The sequence below is a fragment of the Polypterus senegalus genome, chromosome 11 (assembly GCF_016835505.1).
Source record: "Polypterus senegalus isolate Bchr_013 chromosome 11, ASM1683550v1, whole genome shotgun sequence".
Classification (NCBI taxonomy): domain Eukaryota; kingdom Metazoa; phylum Chordata; class Cladistia; order Polypteriformes; family Polypteridae; genus Polypterus; species Polypterus senegalus.
The window spans coordinates 115,384,879-115,411,767 of record NC_053164.1 but is presented as its reverse complement, the minus strand read 5'-3'; the positions used below and the strand labels follow the sequence as shown (position 1 = coordinate 115,411,767).

At 36.1% G+C, this 26,889-nt stretch overlaps 1 protein-coding gene across 2 annotated transcripts in view; it reads left to right on the top strand.

Moving 5' to 3' along the window:
- Positions 1–2,656: 2,656 nt before the first annotated feature.
- LOC120539462 (aldo-keto reductase family 1 member B1-like) overlaps positions 2,657–26,889 on the top strand; it is a 44,180-nt gene continuing 19,947 nt past the window's right edge. For both annotated transcript variants that reach the window (XR_005635617.1, XM_039769536.1), the window contains exons 1-9: positions 2,657–2,882; positions 7,289–7,456; positions 11,797–11,913; positions 13,186–13,263; positions 14,456–14,578; positions 16,987–17,093; positions 18,390–18,471; positions 23,051–23,134; positions 26,549–26,631. Coding sequence is in view for 1 of the 2 variants with exons in the window: in XM_039769536.1 (XP_039625470.1) it covers positions 2,817–2,882; positions 7,289–7,456; positions 11,797–11,913; positions 13,186–13,263; positions 14,456–14,578; positions 16,987–17,093; positions 18,390–18,471; positions 23,051–23,134; positions 26,549–26,631 (908 nt within the window). In the remaining variant the exon portion in view is untranslated. The remainder of the gene's footprint in view (positions 2,883–7,288; positions 7,457–11,796; positions 11,914–13,185; positions 13,264–14,455; positions 14,579–16,986; positions 17,094–18,389; positions 18,472–23,050; positions 23,135–26,548; positions 26,632–26,889) is intronic.

The following is a 26,889-nucleotide window of genomic DNA, read 5'->3' as shown; positions in this document are numbered from 1 at the left end:
TCTCGACAGGTAAGGGGCAGGGAAACGTTAAATGTATCAGTGACTGAGACTGTGTGTCAGGAATATTGGTTAAGAACTCAGAAAGGATAACAGCTCGTTCATTAATTCTATTTACATACACACTTCAGTCCGGACAACTTCTTATTTACTGCTCCCTCGCCAGCTTTTGACACGATGCATTCAGAAGGCACTTATGTTGCTGGCAAATTTAGACCCTTTTTTTGAAAGTTTGGGACCAGATGTGTTTATCCAGCTGCTCCATCTTGCGAGTAGTTGACCGATATTTATGTCCAACTCTGTATAAATTCGCAAAGTTTCTTTACAACATTTTTCACACTCTCACAAATTTAAGGAGATGCTGTCAATGGCACTGGTTCTGTTTGAAAGACAATTGTAATTAGTTATTCAGCACACACTTTTATTCACATTTCAGAAACCAACATATTCATAGTCATCTTCCAACCCACTATATATACGGATATATATAGATACGGGGTCTTCCCAGACTGTCTTAATACTGCTGTAGTTAAACCCCTTCTTAAGAAACATAATCTTGACCCCTCGGCTCTTGAAAATTTTAGACCCATCTCTAACCAGCCCTTCTTAAGTAAAATTCTGGAGAAGGCAGCCATTATGCAGTTAAATGACCACCTCAATAAACATGCTACTCTTGATAAATTTCAGTCAGGTTTTAGAACAAATCACAGCACAGAAACTGCACTTGTTAAAGTAGTAAATGATCTGTGGGTAAATGCAGACAGAGGCCATTTATCTGTTCTCATCCTCTTAGATCTGAGTGCCGCATTTGACACCATTGATCACAATATTCTTAGAAATCGCCTTAGTCAATGGGTGGGCCTCTCTGGCAGTGTCTTAAATTGGTTTGAATCCTACCTGACAGGGAGAAAATTCTTTGTGAGTTGTGGTAATCACATCTCAAAGACACATGATATTGTATATGGTGTTCCTCAAGGCTCTATCCTAGGTCCGCTGCTCTTCTCAATCTACATGCTTCCTTAGGTCAGATTATCTCAGGGCACAACGTGAGCTACCACAGCTATGCTGATGACACACAGCTGTACTTATCAATAGCACCTGATGACCCCGATTCTCTTGATTCACTAACACAATGTCTGACTAGTATCTCAGAATGGATGAATAGTAACTTTCTCAAGTTAAATAAAGAGAAAACTGAAATTCTAGTGATTAGCAATAATGGATACAATGAGGCTATTAGAAATAAACTGGATACATTAGGATTAAAAGTCAAGACGGAGGTAAAAAGCTTAGGGGTAATTGTTGACTGTAATCTGAATTTTAAATCGCATATTAATCAGATCACTAGGACAGCATTTTTTTCACCTAAGAAACATAGCAAAAGTTAGACCTCTTATATCTTTGAAAGATGCTGAGAAATTAGTTCACGCATTTGTTTTCAGTCGACTAGATTACTATAACGCACTCCTCTCAGGACTACCCAAAAAAGACATAAATCTTTTGCAATGAGTGCAGAATGCAGCTGCTAGAATCCTAACTAGGAAAAGAAAATCCGAACACATCTCTCCAGTTTTAATGTTACTACACTGGTTACCTGAATTCCAAGAACAAAGCTTAAAAGAAGTAGTGAGGTGGCCTTCTGCTGTTATGCACCTAAAATCTGGAATAGCCTGCCAATAGGAATTCGCCAGGCTAGTACAGTAGAGCACTTTAAAACACGGCTGAAAACACATTACTTTAACATGGCCTTTTTATAACTTCACTTTAACTTAATCCTGATACTCTGTATGTTCAATTCATCATAATAACTATTCATAGTGGCTCCAAAATCCATATTGACCCCTAATCTCTCTTCTGTTTCTTTTTCCGGTTTCTTTGTGGTGGTGGCCTGCGCCACCTCCACCTACTCAAAGCTTCATGATGCTCCAACAATGATGGATGGATTAAAAGGCAGAAGTCTACGTGACCATCATCATCAAGTCCTTCCGTGAGAACCATAAATTCAAAGAGGACTGTTTCATTTATGTTAGGTAGAATGCCCAGAGGGGACGGGGCAGTCTAATGGTCTGGAATCCCTACAGATTTTATTTTTTTCTCCAGCCGTCTGAAGTTTTTTTTTTTTTTTTTTTTTGTCCCCCCTGGCCATTGGACCTTACTCTTATTCTATGTTAATTAATGTTGACTTATTTTGTTTTCTTATTGTGTCTTTTATTTTTCTATTCTTTATTATATAAAGCACTTTGGGCTACTGTTTGTATGAAAATGTGCTATATAAATAAATGTTGTTGTTATATCCTAACACAGTGTCACGGGTGTCTGCTGGAGCCAATCCAAGCCAACAAAGGGCGCAAGGCAGGAACAAATGTCAGGCAGGGCGCCAGTCCACCGCAGTTCACATACGCAAGAACACACTCGAGACAATTTAGGATCGTCAATGCACCTAACCTGCATGTCTTTGGACCGTGGGAGAAGCACTACATATTAAAACTACTACATACTTGTTTTTTAAACAATTCATCCACGAAGCACCTGAGTTTGAAGGCAAAGCTACTTCTTTTATTTCTGAGCCAAGGAAGATCCGCAACTGCGACTGCCTGACAAAATCGGCTTCTGAGTGTGGCGATGTCAGTGACGTCATGGCGCTGGCGCATATTGAGATCACGTGACTGGTGCATGTGAAACAAGCCTCGAAGGTGTTGACACTTCTCTATCGACCGGACATTCACTATTCGACTGCCTCCCCTGCTGGGTCAACAAGCGCTGGAATTCACTCACTGCCGTTTTGACATAACTTTTTTAGCTAAAGTTTCTAGGACACAATGGCCACTCACGTAGATCTGAACACCAGAGCCAAGATGCCAATCATTGGTTTGGGAACATGGAAGGTAAGAATTACTGGTAAAAGTCGTGCAAGTGTCCTTAACATATTGTGCAACATCTGGCAAGAGCTGCACCTGACTAAAGGTTTCTGCATTAGAGATTTGTTTGGCATTCGGACTATGAGAGTTAACATCTCCGAAACGAATATAGCAATTTCATTAAAGCTAACTATGGGAAACATCACATATTGTCAGATTTGCTTACAGTCTTTCCTTCTTTCCTGGACTCTTCCGCTATTTTTGGAAAAATCAAAAATGAAGCTCTCAAAACGCAATACAAGTTCGAATTTGACTCAGAATGGGTGTAAAATACACAGAAAATCAGGATCAATGTAAAGAATACTAGTTGTCAATTTTGTAACACTCTTTACATTTTCTTTGAACATTGCTGATTATTTTGAAAATATTTTTTAAAAATAACACATAACTTTCATCAATGTAACGTCAGCTTCGTAAAAGCAAACACAGACATCAATTCAAAGTTGATTCTTTTGAAGATCCATGTCTGATGTCCATTTTACAACTCATATTTTGTTTTTTTGTTCAATCGAAGCCCCTTAAAGTAACCTGTAAAATACCGCCGGGTTTCTGCAGCCTGGCGCTAAAGGCTTAATTCTCAAACGGTAGGTATACATTTCAAAATAAAAGCCCTCAATGAATGCAGTGACATACATAGATGCAATAGTCAATAATAGTAAAGAAATAACACTTTGTAGGATTGACACATCTGTCTAATTCCTTTTAAAAGGCTAAATTAGGAGTGATTTCTTGCTTTCACGGTCCAGATTTAATTCCTGTGTGTGTTTTTGCTTTACTTTTCAAATTTAACAAAACTGAGCACACAAATGATGGTATATTATTTTGCATTTGCAGTGCAAAGTCGTCCAGAATCAAGATATCATGCTCTTTACACTTCAGTTGTGCTTGATCTTGTGCCCACAATGTGTATTTAGGTTGCGGATGTTGTATTTCACTTTCAACAACCATTCCATATTAACTAAACAATATATCCCAATGAGTGTACAGGGGCTGGGACTTTACATTGCAATGGAATCCCTCAAACAGGACATCATGCTGCATGATTTAAAACAAAACTTGTTGTGCCTGATCTTATGATATATTGTATATTGTATTGTCATGTATTTAGGTTGTGAATCTTGAATTTAATTTTTACAAACATTCCACATTATTTTTGTATTTTGAGAGCTATTTTTGATTTTTATATAAAAAAAAAAAATAGGGACAATTCTGGAAAATAGGAACAAATTGTGGGAAAATGTGAACTTTTCAATAGTTTGTTATAATGACACTGCTGTTTTGGTTTGGGGATATGAAGCCTCAAAGTCCGAATGTCACGAATGTTGAACATCAGAATAACTTTACCTCGGTCAATGACCGTTGGAAGCTCAGAATAAAATGTGGCAGAGGGCAAGAGAAGCAAAATTGCTAGGGCAGCAAGCCATTTATTGACTTTTATAAAGATTCCGGTCGAGTGGCTTTTTCATGTTATTAATGAAAAAATATAACCTCGTAATTTTACAAGAACTTAGAAACATATGATTTAGTTTATACTCTAATGGGTTACGTTAAGGTGCTAGGTGTCCACGATTAATTTTTCTCTGGAAAGTATAGGGACAACAAAATAACTTGGATTAATATGAGAAGCCACTTGCATATTAAAACCAAATCTACGCTTATACGAGTGGAAGCAAGTATCTTTATTACAAGTTGTCGCTCTTCTGACACCTGAGAGACCCGGTGCTTTTTATCTGTGGTGGCCAATAAAGATAGCAAATCATCATCCAACTGCAGTTGTCAAGTATTTTTAACACATTACAGTTGATGGGGCCAAAATGTAGTGCAAAGCTAAAATGGATGTGCAAATATAACTAAACATATAGGAATAAATATGCTTCTGAAAAATTCAATTACTTAATGAAAATGTAAAAATACATTCGATGGATGGTATTAAAGGTTAATATCCATTTTACAGATTACTTAATATTCTTTTGAACATACGACATATTTATTTGTTCTGTGAATATATCTGTCTAATTGATTTGAAGAAGAAGGAAAAAAAACTTTCCTCTGTGGTCTTTCATATTGATGGTCGATTTGATGTTACATTACGTTTAATAGATTTATCAATTGTTAATCTGTGATTTAAGTTTATTAGTTATTGCACCTTTTCACTTGTGACAATCAACTATTTTTACCTGTCCTGCTAAACGTGCTGAACAAACAGGCCGAAGCCTAATGCTACTCGATTATGTTTACCTGTTTTGTAAGTCGCTTTGGCTAAAAGTGTCTGCCAAGCAAATAAATGTAAATGTAAATATTTTAATTCATCTGCATTTTCAAAGTAAACACTAATCAGCATTATGTAGTTCACTCTGAAAGTGTGACAGTCAGAGACAGGCTGTGGAGTTGGTGTACAACTCTGACTCAGCTTCCTCTATTTGTAATTTGACAATTCAAACCTGTTGCAGTTTCAATTCAGTTTCAAAGGCTGTAGAGGCATTTTTTTTATCTTGCTAACACTTAGTAACATTAAACTTACACAATTAAAATATAATCGATATTTTTATCAAAAGCCTAGAAAAAATAGTTAAATCAAATCAGTACATGTGAAATTGGAAATGGTAACACATTATATTATTATTTACATTGAGTCAGAGTCAGAATCAGTAGATTTTTACCGACGGTGACTCCAGTAACACAATAACTGCTTCCGACTCCAACTCCACAGCCTTGGATGAAGGCCAGCGGCCTTGTGAGCTTCTCCAAAGTACATAACCTTGTTCCTTTATTCTGACTGAAATTTGAGACAGAAGTAATTCACATGATGGACTTCTTTCTCAGAAAATTTCCACATAGTTGCTTTTTATTCTGTTGTAATAATTGTGCTTTATTTAGAGTTTAAAGGCATATTTTTGTTACACAGCAAGGGTTACATATAAAAAACAAATGGGAATTACAAATGTAACTTTTTTCAGAATTGCTTTGAAATAAAATGAATTTTAGTAGTGTTTATCATATAGCATTTAATATTAAATTAACATATGAATTTCTTTCAGGACGCACAAAGCTTTTCTAATGCAATATAAAATAGTTTCCAGATGTATGAATAATAGTGCCATCAATTGCCAGGAATATTTATTTAAACAAAACGCTTGCTTTAAGCCGTCCAATCCTGTTTCTGGTTATTACCTTACCAAACGACAGTTGTTTCCATGGCACTAATCAACAGCTATGTTTAACACAGGTGGTTTTCTAAATGCATGGTGGGTGTTCTTGACAGTCCTATCAAAGTAGCTGCATTTGGTCCGGCTATGCCTTTGAGAAGGGATCCTGCAGTAGCAATATTTACATTATAGGATTTTGAGGAAACCTCCACCCTGATTATTATTAAATAATTGTTGAACCATATAATTATTGGTATTACATTTTTATGTTCTGTATTTGACAGTTATTTTACCCGGACTCCATATTATTTACACATAATATGGATTTAAAGGTTGTTGTTAGGCATTTATGCATTTCTAAAAAGATTTGTTCAGTTGTAGAACCCTAAAAAATGTGTAGTTGGTATTATTGTCTGTTCAGCTTGCTTATATCATGGAAAAAAGAAAGCAAATATGCACTGTGTGAAAACTACTTGTTTATAATGGTGAAGAGCACTCCCGGATGAATACACAATCTATCGTAATACAGATTTGTATATTCATATGCGCTTAGCAGATTACCTGCAAAGCATTAAATAACACATCTGTTAAAGTGATTTAACATACAACTTTTTGTGTTCACATTTAACCTGTTGGTTGGTGGACCATACTGCTTGCAGTTAAATAAAGTGTTTTTTTTTTTTTGTTAACATCTCTAAGCCTTAGCCAATTTTGCACTGCTTGGATTGAAATCTTTCCATTTTGTTTAACTCACCAGTCCACTTAAGGTTTTAGGGAGCCAGTGGCTATTGTGGCACCATATACTGTAGGGTTGGGGTGGAGAGAAGAACTTGTCCTGGACAGGGTGCCAGTCCATGCCAGGGCACAGAGCCATACTAACTCATATGTGGTCATTTTAGTGTTAAATGGATGTAGGAAGAAATCACATGCAGATACATGGAAAGCATACAAGCTTCATACAGGAATTGTCTTTGTTGGATTTCAAACTTGGGGCTTTTTATGTTATTTAAGCATCCTGTGAGTGAATGATTTGTTCATCTACAAGTGGTATAGCTGACACTCTAACTTGTTTAATTTGTTCTTGTCTACTCTGCAACAATTTCTTCACCTTTAACAAGGACAGTTTGCATAGAGTGCAGTTCAAAAGTGGTCTCCATTGCTGAAATATATTATAATGTGTAAAATTTAACTTTAACCATTATTGATTCATGCCTTTAATTATTCCAGTCTGTTCCTACCACAGTCAAAGATGCCGTGAAAGTTGCCATTGACCTGGGATACCGCCATATCGATGGTGCATATATCTATAAAAATGAAAATGAGATTGGGGACGCTATTGCAGAGAAGATCAAAGAAGGAGTTGTAAAGAGGGAAGACCTCTTTATTGTCAGCAAGGTATTGTCTTATATTGATTGTGGGGAGATTTATTGTGTTGGCCTTGTGATACTGATGATTTGTGAAACTATATACTGTACAGGAAGCAGAACTATTTCTTGAATTGCTTGCTGTGCTTGTTTGATGAGGTAAGTGGGATCATGGGATAGTACTCTTTTTTTTTCTTATTGATACAGTAAGTAGTCTTAATAAGTAATTAGTAACAATTATCTTTCATTTCTTTATGTCTGGTATACTTAATGTACACATAGATGCTGTGTTATGAGGTGTTTCAGTTAAGGAGGGCAGATGTTCTGAGGTATGGTGCTTATTCTGACTATTTAAGGTGCTGGGGAACGGTGATGGGTTGAATGTTAATTAGTGCATTTAAGTTAGAATCACACTCTTCTATCCACACTTGATCATAACGTTATCAGTACAAACAAGTAGATTACTTTGTTACTTATTTTAAAATATCTGTAAATTCTGGAAGAAAAAAGAGTAGCCTGTATTAGAGAGTATTTTTCAGTAATAGTAACATAAGTATATGAAAACCACATATGACATGCTGCCGTTTTTATTTTAAAATGTCATGTTTAATCTTTGAATCACCAGTAAAACCTGAAGAAAAAATACCACATTTGTGCAATGTTCCCTGTTTAAAATATATTACAAGCAGCATTGAACCCTTGTAGAATAAAATTGTCAATGCATAGTTTGATTTACAGTGTTAATTGTGCAGCATTAATAATTAACAGCTACTAAAAATGTTTTGAAATGACATGTGAATTGCAATTGGAATAAAATAACTGGAATAAAAGCTTATAGTCATAATAGTCATAAACTCAAGATGCCAACACTTCATATTATTCATAATGGTAGATTTAAAATTAGAGATGTGCTACAAAAGTGCAACAAATTACAAAATAGCCCTTAAGTAAACAAAATATGACAAAGTTTCATTTGTAAAATTAGATCTGCAAGATTTTAGGTGCTTGTATTGAGATTCATCGTGATGTTTATCAACTAATTTATTTATTTATTTGGCCAACATACAAAATCTCCGATACAACTGGTTATATTTCTTTTGTTTTTCCAGTTGGAGCACAGGCAGGTGAAGTGACTTGCTCAGGGTCACACTGTGTCAGTGGTGGGATTGGAACCCACATCTTCAGGATTTGAAGGCCAGAGTCTTAGCCATTGTACCACACTGCCTGTGTTTATTTTTCAATATTTTAGCATATTTTTTTAATCTATCAATATTTGAACATAATTTGTCATTTACTGTACATGTATATTATTTAAACATTTTAATATGTCTTCATTGTATAATATAAAGTATTGATAGTAATTACACTTAAATATAGACTATTAAAATAGAGCATAACAGAAAATTGGATAGTTTAGATCAGACATTCTGCTAAGAAGGGATACAATTTGCAGCAAGCATTGTGGCACTGAAGCCCATGTCATGCTACTGTTTATATCCCTAACCCTGTTTTACCCTTCAATGAAAAACATAGGCTCACATCCTAATCCCAGACCTCAGAAATCAGAAAATGTAAGAATCTAGCCATATTAATGGAAATTGGTTTTATCTTATTTATATAAGAACAATACAAAATGCATTGAAATATTGTCAAATAAAAACATTATGAAATATAATAAGATAACATATTCACTATCTGTCTTATATCCGTTATGCTACAGTTAGGGTATAAGTAAGAAAAAAGAAATGTCTTACAGTCAAATAGCACTGACACATATATTTTGCCCTTTTCTTCTGTCTTCAGCATGGAATGACTGGTTCAGTCTATCCTCCAGCTTCTTTGCAACCCACATCTTAGACAGATGTATTCATTTTCTCTAGTTTCTAACATCCTTCAAATTTGGTACAGAGGCTAATTCTTTAATTATCTTTAGCTGAAAAAGTAACTTAAACTACATTGAGCTCATAAAGGAGGAACTTTTTCCTGTGGTTTTCTCATTTTTCTACCTGTTTCTATCCCTGTTAAATTGTCTTGCTTAGTAATCTAATTGAACTTTCAAAAGTTCATAAATTATCCTTTACTTTTTATGCCTCTAGTGTTGCCTGTCCATTTCTGACCTTGGTTCTTAGGCTGACCTTTCGCTGTTTGGCCAAGGTGGCTTATTTGCTTGATCTTTGTCAATGTTTTGTGTAAAGAAATTCTTCCCTGGATTTCATCTTGAATTCATCTACCTATCAATTCCCTGTCTCTGCTTTAACTAGCTCCATACTGAGCTTAGTGGAGTCTGTTCCATTAACATTGGGCACAAGGTACCAACCAAACCTGGACAGGCCACCAGTGCATCACAGAGCATAATCCCTCACTGATCCGCGTGACCAGTCTACAGATACCAGTCAACACAGCACTACTTTATGTACTTGGTGACACTGGTTAACTGACATAAATCTCCTTAATAACTTTTAAATGCCTTAAGATTTTTTAATTTTAGCATTCAACTTCCAGTTGTCAATCTCTACACAAGACATTCTGTAAGATGTGTCCTTTAGTCCTGGAAAGCACATGTGTGCCTGATTTCTAGTGGTGCTCACTTTTTTGTGGCTTGATGGTTACAGTCAGACATGCACATAGTTTTCACAATTACAGTGTAACTAGCATGTCATGGTATCTGAGCATAAATTCTGACTACTGTGTTGTTGGAAATAAAGAAATAGGAACTGTTGCTTCACTCTTCATAGAAATGTGACTTGCATACATTTCTATGTAGCTTAGTGGTTCAAAATGTGGGGTGCGCCCCCGTAGGGTGCGAAGATGTGAAAAAAAGAAAAAAGAAAATCAAAAATATGACACATACATCTATTGAAACCAAAACAAATTAACTTAAACTACATTCTGAAAAATAAATAAAAATAAATATAGAGTTAGATAAATGTCGATAAAAGTTAAGTAGGTATAATAAAAAATGCATCTTTGATATATCATTAATTAAAAAAGAACAAATTGGTATTAGTGGGCTTCTTTCAAAAAGCATTAGTGGGGCGCAATTAAAACTGTTATGAAAACTCGGGTTGCAAATACTTAAAGGTTGAGAAACGCTGCTGTAGCTGATAAGTATTTCTGACTAATCTTGATGTTAACATGTTCTTATGGAAAACTAGGGGGCTTTGCCCCCTGCTTGCTTCGCTGGACAACCCCCCCCAGCCTGCGCTACGCCCAGCCACTTTGTGTTTCTGTTGCTTACATGTGAATTTCACTTTCACCAAACAACAAATCTTTTAATTCTCGCGGATATGCCTCTTCATTTGGAAGAAACACTACTTTTCCCTGATGGCAACATGAATTAGACGATCTACAAGTCTCCAACTTAAAGTTTAAATTCAAAACAATATATTCAATCTCTTTTCTCTGTTCCGTTATTTCACCGAGTAATAATGTCTGTTTGTTTGCGCTAATGTGATCTTTACTATCATTTTTTTGACACTCAAATTTTAGTACTTTCATTATCTCTAACCTGCTCTACATGTGTATCGCGCCATTTTTAAATTCTTTACATTGTTCTACTTTGTCATCTACTCTTTGTCAAATGGTTAAATCTCTTAGCCCAAAGTCTCGTCTCGCGGGACGTGAAAGTATCTCTCTGAATCTCGTTCAAGGCTAAAAATTCTCGTCTGGTCCCAGGATTTTTTTTTTATTATAATAGAGAGAAAAATAGCAGCAATGCATACTCATTAGTGTGTATATGTACCATATATTAATTTATTAATATTGTGCTGTGGTAATGAGGCAAATGTTTAAAATAGGTTAAAAAGTAAACTGGTAAAACAGTAAAACTATAGTATGTTGATATACATTGAATAATAATTTACCATCGAAGACCTCGTAAATTAGCTTCAATATAATGAAGTATGAAGAAAATCACAATAATTATGAGAATTTGCTTAAATTATATGGTCAACAGCTTGTTGAAAGACAAGTGCAGTTTTTGACCCAAGCAAGGATACATCTTAAGTTCTTGGATTTGATGATTATAAATAAAAATCCTGTTATATAAAGTAAAGCCTGTTCCTCATCATTATTTTTACAAAATAGCACAGTGTTGTTACTGATGTTTATTCGATGTATATTACATGAGCAATTTTTATAATATATCCTCAGTAAGAGTGTAATCACAAATATAGCAGTTGAAGTTTCCATCATCAGACATAGTCTAACCAAAAACAATGCTAACAGGTGTTAGATTCATAAGACTTTAAGAAAATGTGGATAACAAAATCTAAGGGAGCCTACAAGGACAGAGTGACTGGGCAAACATTATATTAAGATTTTGCACTGTTTCTGAAATTAAATTGTTGTGTGGTTCATACTTTTTTGCAGCTCTGGTGCACTTTTCATGAGAAGTCAGCAGTTAAACAGGCCTGCCTGAAGACTCTGTCTGATTTAAGGCTGGAGTATTTAGACCTCTACCTTATTCACTCACCGTTGGGATTCAAAGTAAGTTCTTTTCATTTGTGCAGTATCAGTCAGCCGGTCAATCAGTCATTATCCAACCCGCTATATCCTAACACAGGGTCACGGGAGTCTGCTGGAGCCAATCCCAGTCAACACAGGGCACAAGGCAGAAACAAATCCCTGGGCAGGGTGCCAACCCACCACAGGGCACACACACACACCCACACACAAAGCAGACAATCGGGACAATTTAGGATCGCCAATGCACCTAACCTGCAGTCTTTGGACGGTGGGATGAAACCCACGCAGACACGGGGAGAACATGCAAACTACATGCAGGGAGGACCCGGGAACCAAACCCAGGTCTCCTTACTGCGAGGCAGCAGCGCTACCACTGCGCCACCAGTATCAGTCAATGCTACATTTAATTAATAGATGTGCAAAATAAGTTGTAACCCTTATCACCTACTTTGACAGTGTCATCTTGCAAAAGCTGATTAACTATTGTGGACAATGGGGGACATCACAGACTCCATCCCCAGACCACAACTACTCAGATGCAAATCCTGGGTTCAAATAAACTATTTTTTATGTAACACTCCTGGTGAGTGTTGTCCAACTCCGCTCCCGACTCTGACTCCTCTTGGTGAGGCAGGGTGTCTTCCTTTATGCAGGACCAGGCAGTACTTCTGGTGCCACAACATTACATCCAGAAAGTGCTTCCTGGTTAGATGGAAGTTCACCTGACACAGGATCCATCTCCCAGAAGCTCCCTCCAGCATCACCTGTGGACACCTACAGGGCCACCCTCTAGGACTGCAACTCCCATGCAGCTCAGCAGGTGTCCAATCGGGAGCCACGTCAGAAGGATGCTGCCATCAATGTATGGGGAACATTGCCTTCCTGCTATAATCCCAGATTCTGGTCTTTGTGGTTTTCACCTTATGTTATTAGCCTACTGTGTAATTTGATTAAAGTGTTCTTCATTGACTTGTTAATACATTTACTGAAAATTATGCCTGCGCTTATACAGTGATTGTACATATTAATATTTTTTTTTCCTTTATGTGAAAAACTGGTTTTACTAAAATTAAAGTTAATAAACCATAACTAATGATAGCAGCTGCCAGCAGTCCTAAAGCATACAGTTAGTATACTAAAGGCCCATGTCCAGTTCATGTTCTACATTGCTTAATGATTGGTATTTGATGTAAAATATAGAGTACTGCAGTTGTTTTGCACCTTAAACACAGTATATGTTTAATGTATCATTTTATTATTGTTTTGTAATTAAGTTTTCATTATATATTTAAGACAGGTTGTGGAGACTTCCCACTAGATGAAAGAGGCTTAATTCTGCCAGACAATACAAATTTCCTGGAAACCTGGGAGGTAAAAAGAACATTTGATGACAGCTAAATACCTAAATTAAGAATCTGTTATTTTGCCTTTCTTTCTTATTTCTGTGTCAGTTGTATGGACTTAAAACTTCAGGAATTTGGAATGTAATCCATATAGTTGTGTCGTTGTTTCTGGGCTCATGATCATCAAAACAGGTCTTAGTTTCAAACAACGGCCTAGAAAACTCCAAAACCAAGCCTGAAACTGTAAGTAGGGCTGAAGGGGAAAAAAGTATGCTTATCCCTAAATCCCCAGAAGCAAGCTTGTGGCATGAATACACAAATAAGACTAACACCTTTTAATCCTAAAAAAGGAGATGAAAACTAAAAAACAAACAGCAACACCAGAACCATCAACAACAACAACAAAATTTAATAAAAAAGATTAAAAAATAAAATCTTGAAAAAGAACCAAATCCAAAATAAGCAACCAAACAGCAAAAACCTTGAATACGCAAAAAGTTCAAAAACTAGAGAACTGACTAGAGAACTTCAGAAAATCCAAAGAAATGAGAGCTGAACAACATATGTGGAAGGTAATGCCTCAGCGCAGAACTAAGGCAACAGGAGGAATATATATATATACTGTATATATATATATATATATATATACACATATATATATATATACACACATATATATATATATATATATATATATATATATATATATATATATATATATATATATATATATATATATATATATATATAGGCCCTAATTGCACAACAGGAGGAGAGAACAGAGAACAGACAAGGGAGCAGGAGAAAAATCACAAACACTAAAGTACTAAGTACAATCATGGCAGGCTGACATTGTAAGGATTTCATATTATTATGTGACCTAGAGAATAAATATAGAATGCTAAGCACCAAAATTATGAATCAAAAAAACAACTCAAAAGATACTCAAGGTGTACAAATGCAGAACATAAACAGAAATTTAAATGAGAAACAATGTTGAAATTGTCATTTTAAGCACTACTGAGAAAGCCAAATATGTTTTGGAAATATTTGGAGCCAGCAGTAGGTTTCAGAGTAGTTCGCATGAATGCTTCATTATTGGGATCTGATTTGAAATTGGTTTTACAACTTCAAATGGAAGATGATTTACAAATGCATTGGACTTTTTCTATTTTGTGAAACATATGGAAATTAATCTTGAATACTGCCTGCATTTTCAGGGTATGGAAGAGCTGGTAGACGCTGGTTTAGTGAAGGCCATTGGTGTTTCCAACTTCAATCACAAACAGATTGAGTCAATACTAAACAAGCCTGGCCTAAAATATAAGCCTGCTAACAATCAGGTAAGATAAAAATTTGATGAAGTTACAGAAATTATAGATTTGATTTTTGGCACTTAATAAAGTATGCAATATGCAATAGAAAAATGATACTTCCCAAAGCCATGTTTCATTTTGCTGGTTTTGTAATGACAAAGATAACAACACACAATTCTATGATATTTAATTACTGGGATACAGAATGCCACAGTCTCTCCCAGTATCATCAGGAACAAGGCAGGAACCAGACATGGATGGGTTGCCAGTTCATCCTGGACCACACACACAGACATACCTGCTAAAGTATTTACATTTGAACTCACAGACATGCCCATGCCAGTGACCTGAGCAGCAATTGAGTACTGGACCCTAAAAGTGATGCAACACTGCTAAGCACTGCAATAACCACGTGAAATCAGAAATATGTTATTGTAAAAAGAAAAAAAAAGCAGGCATGATGAGGAAAATCTGTATTCTGTTTTTAGTATTTTAGCAGTCCTTAAATATTTGGTTATTTAAGAATAAAAAAAGAGTAGATTTTAGGGCAGCACAGTGGTGCTTAGGCTTATTTTTAATGCTGATATTTTTATAGTAATAGGATATGATCAAAACTTAGAATAAAATAGCACTGGTAACTTTTGAAATGGTTGGGCATCAATGCAAAGTAAGTTATTACTTGAGGTAAAGTTAAAAAAATGAAATAGTAGGGTAATTCAATATTTTTATAATGAAGACATGCATTTTTTTATTTTATTGATATTGCATGACAAAATGCTTTACTTCCACACTACCACTGATGGCACACCACTAATATTCTTTGTCCGTATTTTATAGTAAGTAAAATGCAGTTTGTGTGCATTGCCATATCAAAATATTGAAAATACAGTATTTTTTCCTTTTGAGATCTACAGTATATCTGATCTGCTTTTTCGTGCCATGTATAAGTATGGAAATCTTGGCATCAGTGCTAATATTTAAGGTGCACCGTTTGTGGGAATAATGAAGTACCTGAAGTGCATTCCTAATACATTAGTGCATATATCATGCTGGAAATGTTTGCATTACAGCAGCGACTCCTGTGCCCAGTGCTTTGACCCTGTTTAAGTATTTTTTATTTTTCTTTTTAATTTTCCAAGGAAGAAGGAAATTAATAAGAAATGCACAATTTGCAAAAGCTTTCATATCACAATCAAGTATTCAAGCACACTGCAAACTAGGACTGCCTCTTATGTCCAAGGTATTTTCTTCCTATTGCATGCAGTGGATTGCCAGAATTTTGTTTAGAAGAAACTTTACTTGAAATTGCTTTTTATATCAAACTTCAGTGTTCATACAAAATGTGTTCTGATTAAGCTATTTTGGCGATTCCTGGCCAGAGCTGCAATGAACAAGAAGGAAAATGGCTGAAGTCTTTATTAAAAAGCAAAAGTGGTGTTGAATATCACAAGATGTTGTTTCTCTCATGGTTGTTTAAGGTGGACCTCTTCTTTTGAACCATTCTCAGGTTTTGCTTTTATAATATGTAAAGGTTTAGGGAATCGCTGATAAACTTGCTGCAGTGTTTAGAATCATTTTCAGGATGGAGGACCATTTTGGAATCAAATTCAATTCCCTAAGGTCCCTGTACCAAGTAGTTGGTTTCATTGTGAATTCTTTGTCATGACAATGGTAGTGAGTTAACTAGGATTATTGACAGAAATAATGATAATTTCATCACCAAGCCTGCCTAAAAATGGCAATTTTACACACTCTGGTTTTCCAAAATTGTGCAATTGCAAACTTAGCATATGCAGTACTTCTGAGAGCAAATGTTTTCTTACGACAACTGAAAGCTATTACTATGCAATTGCAATGTTTGGATTGACTTGGTTTAAGTGGTAATGGATCATGCATATAATCTTGGCGCTCTCTTATTTCTTAACTATGAGAGAAATTTTATATAGCCCTGCTGTATGTTTATTTCAGTTTTACTGTAATGTACATGCTTTGTGCACATCTGTCGCATACATGAATATGAGAGCTAAACCATGTACTACATCGATTCGATTATACTTTATTTGTCCCCAAGAGCTTCTTATACACTATATGCATTGTGTCTCACAGGAGTGGTTTACACATGAGAAATTAGTGGTTCTTTGTTTTTATTTGGTGACTGTATTTTAGGAACATAGTTTTGTATTGTATCATAAATTGTGTCATAAAGACCTAAAGAATGACAAAATATTAAGTACATGTTTATGAGGAAGGATTGTTCGTAGCTTATAAGCATTGAAAAGTAAAATGGTGGAATACCTTGGTTTGCATTAGGAAATGTAATATTAGGACTATACCAGTGAGGAAATTCATTTTGAGAGAGTGTCACAAATATGATTCTGAAAGAAGCACTTTTACTTTAATAGCAATTTTAACCATTGTTTTATTTGTTTATTAAGATTGAATGTCATCCCTATCTTACTCAAGAGAAGCTCATTAAATACTGCCATTCAAAGGGAATCTCAGTTACTGCCTATAGCCCTCTGGGATCACCTGATAGACCCTGGTAAAGTCTAATTTTTAATTTTAATACTTATAAATGTATCTCCTTGTTGAATCTCGAATGTATCCATTTTGGTATTGTAATGGATAAAAAAATAATTGATTCCACACATACAAAAATACATAAAATATCTTGAACTAGTCTAATGCCAGCATTGAAACACACAGTCTTTTATTTCTTTGTTCTAATTTTATTTACTAAGCAAAAAAATGTATAGAATCCTTGTATCTTTAATTGTCATCAACGTAATAATCATGGGCCATAGTTCATAAAAACACAGAAGATATGTAGTGATGGCAGACTAAAAAAAAGCAGCAGCAAATGAAGATTCCTACACTCATATTAAAACAATGATGGCATTGTGGGAAGACGTAAAATATTTGCAGACTGGCAAGAAACGCTGTGAATGTGAGAATGAAGGTTAGATTTTGGTTCTCTAATGTAAAACAAAAAGCACAGAATAGAGCACAGATCTGTCACAGAAGATACACAGTCAGTCAGAAAAAAATTAAAAAGCAACCAACTCATAACACTTCTGAATTCAATTCAGATAACTGTCACATACTGTAACTGATACAATAGGTTATGGCATCATTCTTAAAAGGTAAAAGCAAGATCTCCTATTCACATAATGTAAGCCCTGTTTACATTTTCATTATACAAGTTATATTATTCAGGTTAAATATTATATAAAATGTACACTATTTATGTGCATGAGCATTTTTTAAATGTAATACAGTAACATAAGATAGAAGTAGTGGAAAGACAGAGGGGAAAGAGAGAGATCTTTGTGGCTTTACTGATTAAGTATGATAGGATCTTTCCCAGAACTTCATGTACTTCTCATTATAACTTTTGTATATTAAACATAAGAAGAAAGATCCTGGGTTTGGTTACTTGCAAGTCTACTGAATGTTAGTTTTCGGTAAGTTTCCTTGGGGCCTGACTGAGAATAGTCACAACAGAACAGCATTGCACACATAATCTGATAGCTAATATACTTATTTAGTTATGATATCCTTATGTGCCAACTAGTACAGTGTTTTCAAAATGGAAGGGATTTCATCTATGCAACATGAAACTAACATGAATCATTTTTATGTATTCCTTAGTATACTATATATAATGTATTTTTAGTTACATGTTTTCACTGCCTGGTTCATTTGTCTTGGTACAGTCATTATCTCTATAATCAGGAAATACAGTATCATTCATATTGTGTTCTAGACCTCCTTTCTGCAAATCTTTGACAGGTTCCCAGAACTAGTTATTGTCTTCTCACTGAGATTTTCATTTTAGGGCAAAACCTGAGGAGCCATCATTATTGGATGATCCTGCAATCAAAGCAATTGCTGGCAAACACCACAAAACTTCAGCTCAGGTAAGTAAAATCTTACTTAAAATAATGCTGAAGCCACTGTAAGCCGTTGTATTGTTCATCTTCTGGAGCTAATAAGAATGGAAAAAGTATATTACAAGAAAACTGAATTAACATCTAGAGTTATCAGAGACTGCCTCATGCAGTGTCCATCCATCCATTATCCATCCTGTTATATCCTAACTACAGGGCCATGGGGGTCTGCCCACTGCAGGGCACACATAACCACACCAAGCACATAAAGTAGAACCTCCAGATACGAACAGCTCTGTATACAAGAAATTCAAGATACGAGGAAAGTATGAGCGAAAAATTCGCAATCTAAATACGAGCATTGGCTCGCGAACGAGCCACGAGCCAGGCTGTGGTTATGCGTGACGCGTTTCCCGATCCGCCTCGACTCGGGGATTCACCCAAGCTGACGCTGCCAGCCCGTCAGCTCACTCAGTGTTCCTTGTTCTCCCGTAGCGTGAGGATCTACGCCTTTGTGCACTTGTGATTTCATTGTTTCACTGTAGCAGTTCGCCGTATAAGCTTATTCAAAAATATCGCGGACATGCAGACGGAGAATAGGAGACGATTGCCCTCAAGAGGAGAGAGAGAGAGAGAGAGAGAGCGCGCGCGAGCGAGATAGATAAGGAGAGAGAGAGAGACGTGCACAAAGAGAAGAACCATCAGCTAAAAAATTGATTTTTATGTTGATAATTTTGGGGGTGCGGAGCGGATTAACTGGATTTCCATTATTTTCAATGGGGAAGTTTGTTCTTGATACGAGAAATTCGCTATACATGCTCAGTGCTGGAACGAATTAAACTCGTATCTCGAGGTTCCACTGTACTAGGGACAATTTTGGATTGAATTTCTAAAAAAAAAATTGTTTTTTTGTCCAGTGAAAGAGTCTCAATCTCTGCTGCCCTCTGTTCCACAAACACAAACATTGTTAAGTTGTGATCCAGTTTACTTGCTGTAGCAGTTATTATCCTTTTATTACCCACAATGTTGTTTTTGAGGGACCTCCTCCACTTTAGTACTTTGGGCTGAGATAATGGATATACTCCATTACCGGACAAGTCTTCATTTTCCATCCGTTAAAACATTCAAGGTACTAAGCAAGGGTTGGTGTAGCAATGGTTAAAATACAGGTTTTGATGAACCTAGAAATAAACTGAAGTTTCAGTAACCTCTGTATAGTAAATGTCAAAGTTTTAAAATATGACATTAACAACATGAAACATTCCTTATTCTTGCTTTTGCACTTTCTTTCCTCATTTATCTTGTCAGTAATGTATTTTTAGGTCTACTTAAAAGCATTACATCTCCAATATTTCTCCTAACATTGCTATTACTATTCACATCTGAGGAAATTAAAAACCTATTCCAAACTCTTCATCTAGTTTTCTATGAGTATTTCATGTGAGAGTTAGAAACATGGTTCATTATGAAGTGTTTGTGGAAGTTTGTGCCTTGACAACCTCAACCAGTGACTTTATTTGCTACAACAGGAAATGTATGATCTCCTTTTGCAGCAGCTTTTAAAAATGTTCAGAAATGTTTCTATTATTCTGCCACTCAGGATGGACTGTAAAATTACTTTTGTTTATTTTGCGCATTAATGAACCATTCAGTATCACTAAATAGCAAACTGCACTTGAGTTTTCCAATTTACTTTGCTGTGTGAATTTTATAAGAAGGAATCTAAAATGTGTTGCAGGGCTACAAATGTGAGTTAAAAATGTGATTTCACTAATGATAACGGTATAATAATTTGTCGCAGCAAATTGATCAGGATTCCAAAATCATTTGGTTTACACTGCATTATCCATCAGCAGGCACCTTGTGGAAAGTCACTCAGTTTATGGGAGATCATTAGGGTTGTCCATTCTACAGTTAACTTCAACCACTTATGCGCACTTAATTACAGACAGTTTTAAAGTCCCTTGGCTGAAGCAGACATGTTGAATGATGTCACCTGCCATAATGTGATCATTAGTGCTGAAGATATATTTTTTTAAAAGAAATAAAATCAGTATGCATTGTATGATATATAACTGCCAGATGTCAGAAAATTATTTTAGAATAAATATGCACCCTGATGTGAAGACTGCTGTTTAGTGTGACCACAAAGGTTGCCAGTGAGCTACAAACCCAAGACACAGTAAAGCACAAGACGTTTTTAGAATACAATAAAAGGAATTTATTCCTTCAAAGCACTTTCCACAATACTATCTCCAAATATGGTATCCAAGTGACAATTATACAGAAATCAAACAATAAACTAATAATTCTTCCTCCTTACTACCTCTCACTGAGTGTTGCCGCTGCCTCCCGACTCTGAAAATAAGATGGTCCTCCCCCAATAGCACCCTCTATTGGTACCCAGGGAACCCGAAAGGGTTGCCCTTCCCAACACAAATTCCCAAGCACTCCTGCAGGTGGCCGGATTGGGTTACCATATGAGGACCACTACTACCCAGTGTATGGGGGATTGAACCAATCCTGATCCTCAGTTTTCTTCAGTCTGTCTCTTAAGACATTTCAACCGGGTACAAATTCATTTCAGTGTTGTGGGTGTCATTATACTGGCTTCCCGTCTAGGTAATCCGCGATCTTACATCCCGGCCAGAGTGACCGTTTTCCTCCTTCATTAGGCTATAGTTTGGTGCACAACAAATCTTTTTGATTAACAGTTTATCAAATGAAAAATGCAAGTGTACATGCTCCCGAGTAAAATAGAGTCACTGTGCATTACACATGCCTAACAATCAACCATTTTGGACTAATCCATATGCATAATAAACAGAAACAAATATAGTATAACAATCATAAACCAGCAATACCCAACAGGAAAACTTCTTCAGAGCTTATTTTGAATGTATAGTAACAGTACCTGACTCACAGTTTTTAAACTCTAAAGCTTTTGCTTTTACCCATCTATAAGACTAGGAGGCTCTGCCTTCAGCTCGCTTCGCTCTCCAACCCCCAGGTATGGGTAACCAGATCTACAATTTAAAGCAATTGTTATTTTCATGAGAACTGTTTTATATGCATAATAGAAATAACTATTTCACATTACAGCGAGTAATTAACTATAGTAAAAAATAGTAAAACGTAATAAATTGAAAGAAAATTATGTTTCATATTGCGTTAGAGGTATTCGTTGAGTTATACATTTTTATTTTGTTTGGATTTGAAATTAACACGCAAATACTTTTTAAACTTACACTTTTAGTGTAGTGGGTGGCACGGTGGCACAGTGGTAGCACTGCTGCCTTGCAGTAAGGAGACTTGGGTTCGCTTCCCGGGTTCTCACGGCGTGGAGTTTGCATGTTTTCCACGTGTCTGTGTGGGTTTCCTCCCACAGTCCAATGACATGCAGGTTAGGTGTATTGGCGATCCTAAAATTGTCCCTAGTATGTGATTGGTGTGTGCCCTGCGGTGGCCTGGCACCCTGCCCGGGGTTTGTTTCCTGCCTTGCACCCTGTGTTGGCTGGGATTGGCTCCAGCAGACCCCCTTGACCCTGCAGTTTGGATATATAACGGGTGGGATAATGGATGGATGTAAGTAAAAACATATGCCAATCAATAAATCTTTTAATTCTCACGATACGCCTCTTCATTGGGAAGAAACACAATACTTTACCATTATGGCAACATGAATTAGACGATCTACAAGTTTCTGACTTAAACTTTAAAGCCAAACAATATCTATATACTTCTGTCATATCACCTACTGTATATCCATATATTCGATCTCTTTTCGCTGTTCGGTTATTTTATCAAGTAATAATTTCCATTTGTTTGCGCTAATGAGGTCTTTACTATCAGTTTTTCGTGCCTTTCGAATTTTACTACTTTCATAATCTTTAACCTGCTCTGCATGTGTATCACACCAGTGTTTTTGAACCTCTTTATGACGTTTTACTTTGTCATCTGCTCTTTGTCTTTTATTTCTGTCCCTACTTGGACCTGGTAGGTTTTCAAACCCACTTGGTTTGGGCTGATTATTACTTTTGTTATTTTCCGAATTTGCACTTAGATTAATATTGTTTTTTTTTTAATTCTTTTCTCTCCAAAGCTTTTGGGCCTCTTTTCGATGCTCTGCCTTTTTTCTTTGCTTAGTCGTTGATGTGTCATCTAGAACGTATAGAATTATTGTCCAGAAATTAACTATTACAAATGAAACGAATAGATTGCACGTATAACAATACTGTCCAGAAAAGCTTCTTTAAAGGATGAAATGGAGGACTTTTCATAAACAACTTAAAATGAGGAAAACTTTATAAGAGCCGAGAGTGCAGGAACTGTGTCTGACAAAAGCATTCCAACCACTGAGAAGTGATTGGACCGTATGTGCAGTTGAATAAGGTTGAGAGGAGTGTGGGCCTTGAAAAAATCTCCTGGCAAAAGTCTCATCTCGCGGGATTTGAAATTATCTCTTTGAAAAAGTCTCGTCCCAGGATTTCCTTTTATAATACAGAGACAAGCCTTATTATTTTACTGAGTCTTATATGCAATTTATTAAATCACGTATATACAGTTTAATGCAAAATATGTTTTTTTAACTGTATTAATTTATTTTTAGGTTTTGATTCGCTTTCATATTCAGAGGAACAGCGCTGTTATTCCAAAGTCAGTGACTCCAAGTCGCATTGCAGAAAACTTTCAGGTACTGAATTTTATGTGTGACATTCTAATAGTCCTATAATCAGTTACTGTATATGTAAACAATGTTCTTTTTTGGTTGATCCTGTGGAAGATGCCACACAATTACAAAAGAAAACATATCTTGGTTGTTATTCCTCTTGTTTCAGCATGGATATTTTTAAACAGTACATTTCCAAAGTACATAAAATAACCTTCTCAAACCCGCTTAATCCAAACAGTCCTGGGGAAGCCGGAGACTAGGTTGGCAGCACTGGGCACAAGACAGGAAACGGTCCATCACACACACCCTTAGTCAACTCAACCAACATATGTTTGGAGATGTTGGGCGGAATACAAAAAATTTCGAGGGGAAAAAAAAAAGTGACATACAGACACAAAATTTGAAAGATGAGCACGGGATTCAATCCCTGAATGATATGCCCATTGCACTACTGTAGCACCTCTCACAAGCCAAGAAAAATAAATATTTCAGAATGCGGTTCAGTTAACTGGCACTTCCAATGCAGATGTAAGTCTCTTATTGACTATCACAAAAACAGCATTATTCACGTATAAAATGGTGACTTGCTACATTACAGGTATATTTAGAGTATTTTACATGCTATCAAGTTAGTGTCTTGTTGTTTCAGGTTTGTAGATGTTGAATGATGTGATTTATTTTTGTGTATTTTACAAAATAATTTTGTAATGAGAGTTACTGTATATTAAGGCAAAGGATCAATGGTTGCAATTGGACTTGTGGACACAAGGTTTGCTCCTCAAACCTGACAACTAGACACTGAGGACAAAAGTTAAAAGCACCAAGAAGTTTTTCAAATTCTTTTTTCTTCCTTTACAGTGCTCTCCACCACCACAGCCTTAAATAAATAAATACACAATTTTTCTTTATTTGTCCTTCTCTCTTTTCTCTTCCATTCCTCCCAGCAAGCATTGTCCACCTTTCATCCGACACTGGCTCGCTTCTGTGAGGTCCGTGCAGTCCCAGAAGTACTTCTGAGCTTCTGCTCATGTGGCCTGCCAGCACTTCTGGGTTGAATAAAATCCTTGTCTCCTGTTAAGTCACAGCATGCCCTGGCGGTACCCACGGAACCCAACAGGGCTGAGATACAGAACTCCAAGTCCCAGGGTGCCCTGTAGTCAATCTGGGGCAGTGCTGTAAACCAGGGGAGCTGCCCTCTTACATCTAAAAAAGCTGCCTTCCCCCATCCTTCCATTTCCCAGCAATCTCTTACAGAATGTACTGTACATTTATCTATTTGAAAGGCTTCTTATAGATGAGTGTTACCCATTTTTATGCTTTTAAAGAAAATGAGACTCCCAGCAGTCAGCATTTTAAATATACAGTGATCCCTCGCTATATCACGCTTCGACTTTCGTGGCTTCACTCCATCGCAGATTTTAAATTTAAGCATATCTAAATATATATCATGGATTTTTCGTTGGCTCGCGGATTTCTGCGTATAATGGGGCTTTTAATTTATGGTACATGCTTCCTCAGTTTGTTTGCCCAGTTGATTTCATACAAGGGACGCTATTGGCGGATGGCTGAGAAGCTACCCAATCAGAGCACGTATTACATATTAAATAAAACTCCTCAATGATATACGATATGTTTCCCACGCGGTGCCTCGCACACTTAAAAGCTCTAACAGCATGTATTGATTTTTGATTGTTTGCTTTTCTCTGTCTCTCTCACTCTCTCTGACATTCTCTGCTCCTGACGGAGGGGGTGTGAGCAGAGGGGCTGTTTGCACAGAGGCTGTTTACTTAGAGGATACGGATGCTCCTCTAAAAAATGCTGAAAGACTACCTTCACATTGCTCCCTTCTTTGCGGCTGCTTTATCGTGGTGCTTCGCATACTTAAAAGCCCAACAGCTCGTATTGATTTTTGATTGTTTGCTTTTCTCTCACTCTCTCTGTCTCTCTTTCTCTCTGACATTCTCTTCTCCTGATGGCGCTCCTTTGAAGAAGATATGTTTGCATTCTTTTAATTGTGAGAAAGAACTGTCATCTCTGTCTTGTCATGGAGCACAGTTTAAACTTTTAACTAAAGGGTGTTATTTCATGTCTAGAGGGCTCTAATAATGTTAAAAAATGTATTTAGAAGGTTGTAAACAGGTTTTTATGCTCTAACTGCAAAAATATTAGATTTATAAATAAAAAATCCCACTTTGTGGAAATACATTTATCGCGGTAGAGTCTGGAACGGATTAACCACGATAAACGAGGATTTACTGTATAACTGTGCGGAGAATATTTATGAACAGTGTGGAAGTTTATAAGGGCTTAAAATATATAAAAATAACCATACAAACATATGGTTTCTACATCGCAGATTTTCACCTATCGCGGAGGGTTCCCCACGATCGAGGAGGGATTACTGTACTCAAATTTTTTTACAAGCCTAAATGTGTTATCTGGGCACATGCAATGTATAATAGAAACACTATCTTACCTGTTCATCCACTGCTCAGATGTAGATATTGTCTTAATCTCAGATACAAAGAAATACTCTGAAATATGAAAAATTAAGAAACAGAATTCTGTGTGAATTCAATTTCTTCTGTACATTTGTTGGTATCCACAAATCTATACAGCTATACAGTAGAAGTATAGGATTAACAGTCTTGCACAATATATAAATAGTAGAAGGCATGCTTCTTGTGTTCTTAGCATTCTTATCGTAAATCTGTAAGCATCAAAAACATTAAGAACTTGTTTCTCAAGTCCAGAATAACTTATTTAGGCATTTAGTTAAGCTTCAAGCTGAAGTGTGGTGAAGGTGTTATAAAAGCCTAATTTATCTTCATTGTCTTACATCACACATTTTTAAATACACATGGCACATTCAGAACTTATACTAATTCCTCCTCATAATTAAAAATACACTATGAAGTTTTTTACTTGACTTTTTATTCATATGATTACAACTTCTTGATCTGGTGCTTACTAAAGCTGTTATCTTGTTATTAAAAAAATCCTATGTACAGTTCAGTTATTCTCCCCTTTTAAAATAGATGTTTTATGAATTCAAGAAAATTGTAAATTCATTTTTAAAACGCTCAGCTGTTAAATGCTTGTGTTTATATCTTCAAACTATTTATCCATTTGTCCTTTTTCATAACATAGCAGAAAGTTTACATTTAACCTGAAAGGAAGATAGGATGCTACTCTGGATTAGATGGTAGTATACTGCATGGCACACAAATAAATTGCTAGTTAGTCTGAAGTACAGTAGTATCTACCTGCATTGTGTGGAAACTGTTCCTTCACACACATAAGTAGAATATACAAACACACACAAATGCATCTTAGCCTTGGCAAAGCAAACTCCTCTTCTGCTCCACTCTGTGTGCTGCATATGAATCAGCCATTTGTTACTTAATACTATTCATTATTGTTGAATTCCAACAGGTTTTTGACTTTGAACTTAGCAAGGAAGAAATGGAGACAATCCTGAGTTTTAACCGAAATTGGAGAGCTTGTCCAATGCGCATGTAAGTGTACCAAAAACAATTAAACACTAAACTCTAGATTCTAAAGTGAGTACCTAGTTTGGTAAAACGTTTACTGTTAGCACAGTCACATGCATAAGTATTCATACCCTTGAAACATTTTGTAATGTTACTCAGTTGCAGATCATAACATTTCTTTTTCTGGTCTGTTTCACTTTATGACTTTATAATATCTACTGATCAGTAACTTCTTACTTTGTTTCGAAATGATACTCTGAGCATGACAGTATCCCAGCAGCA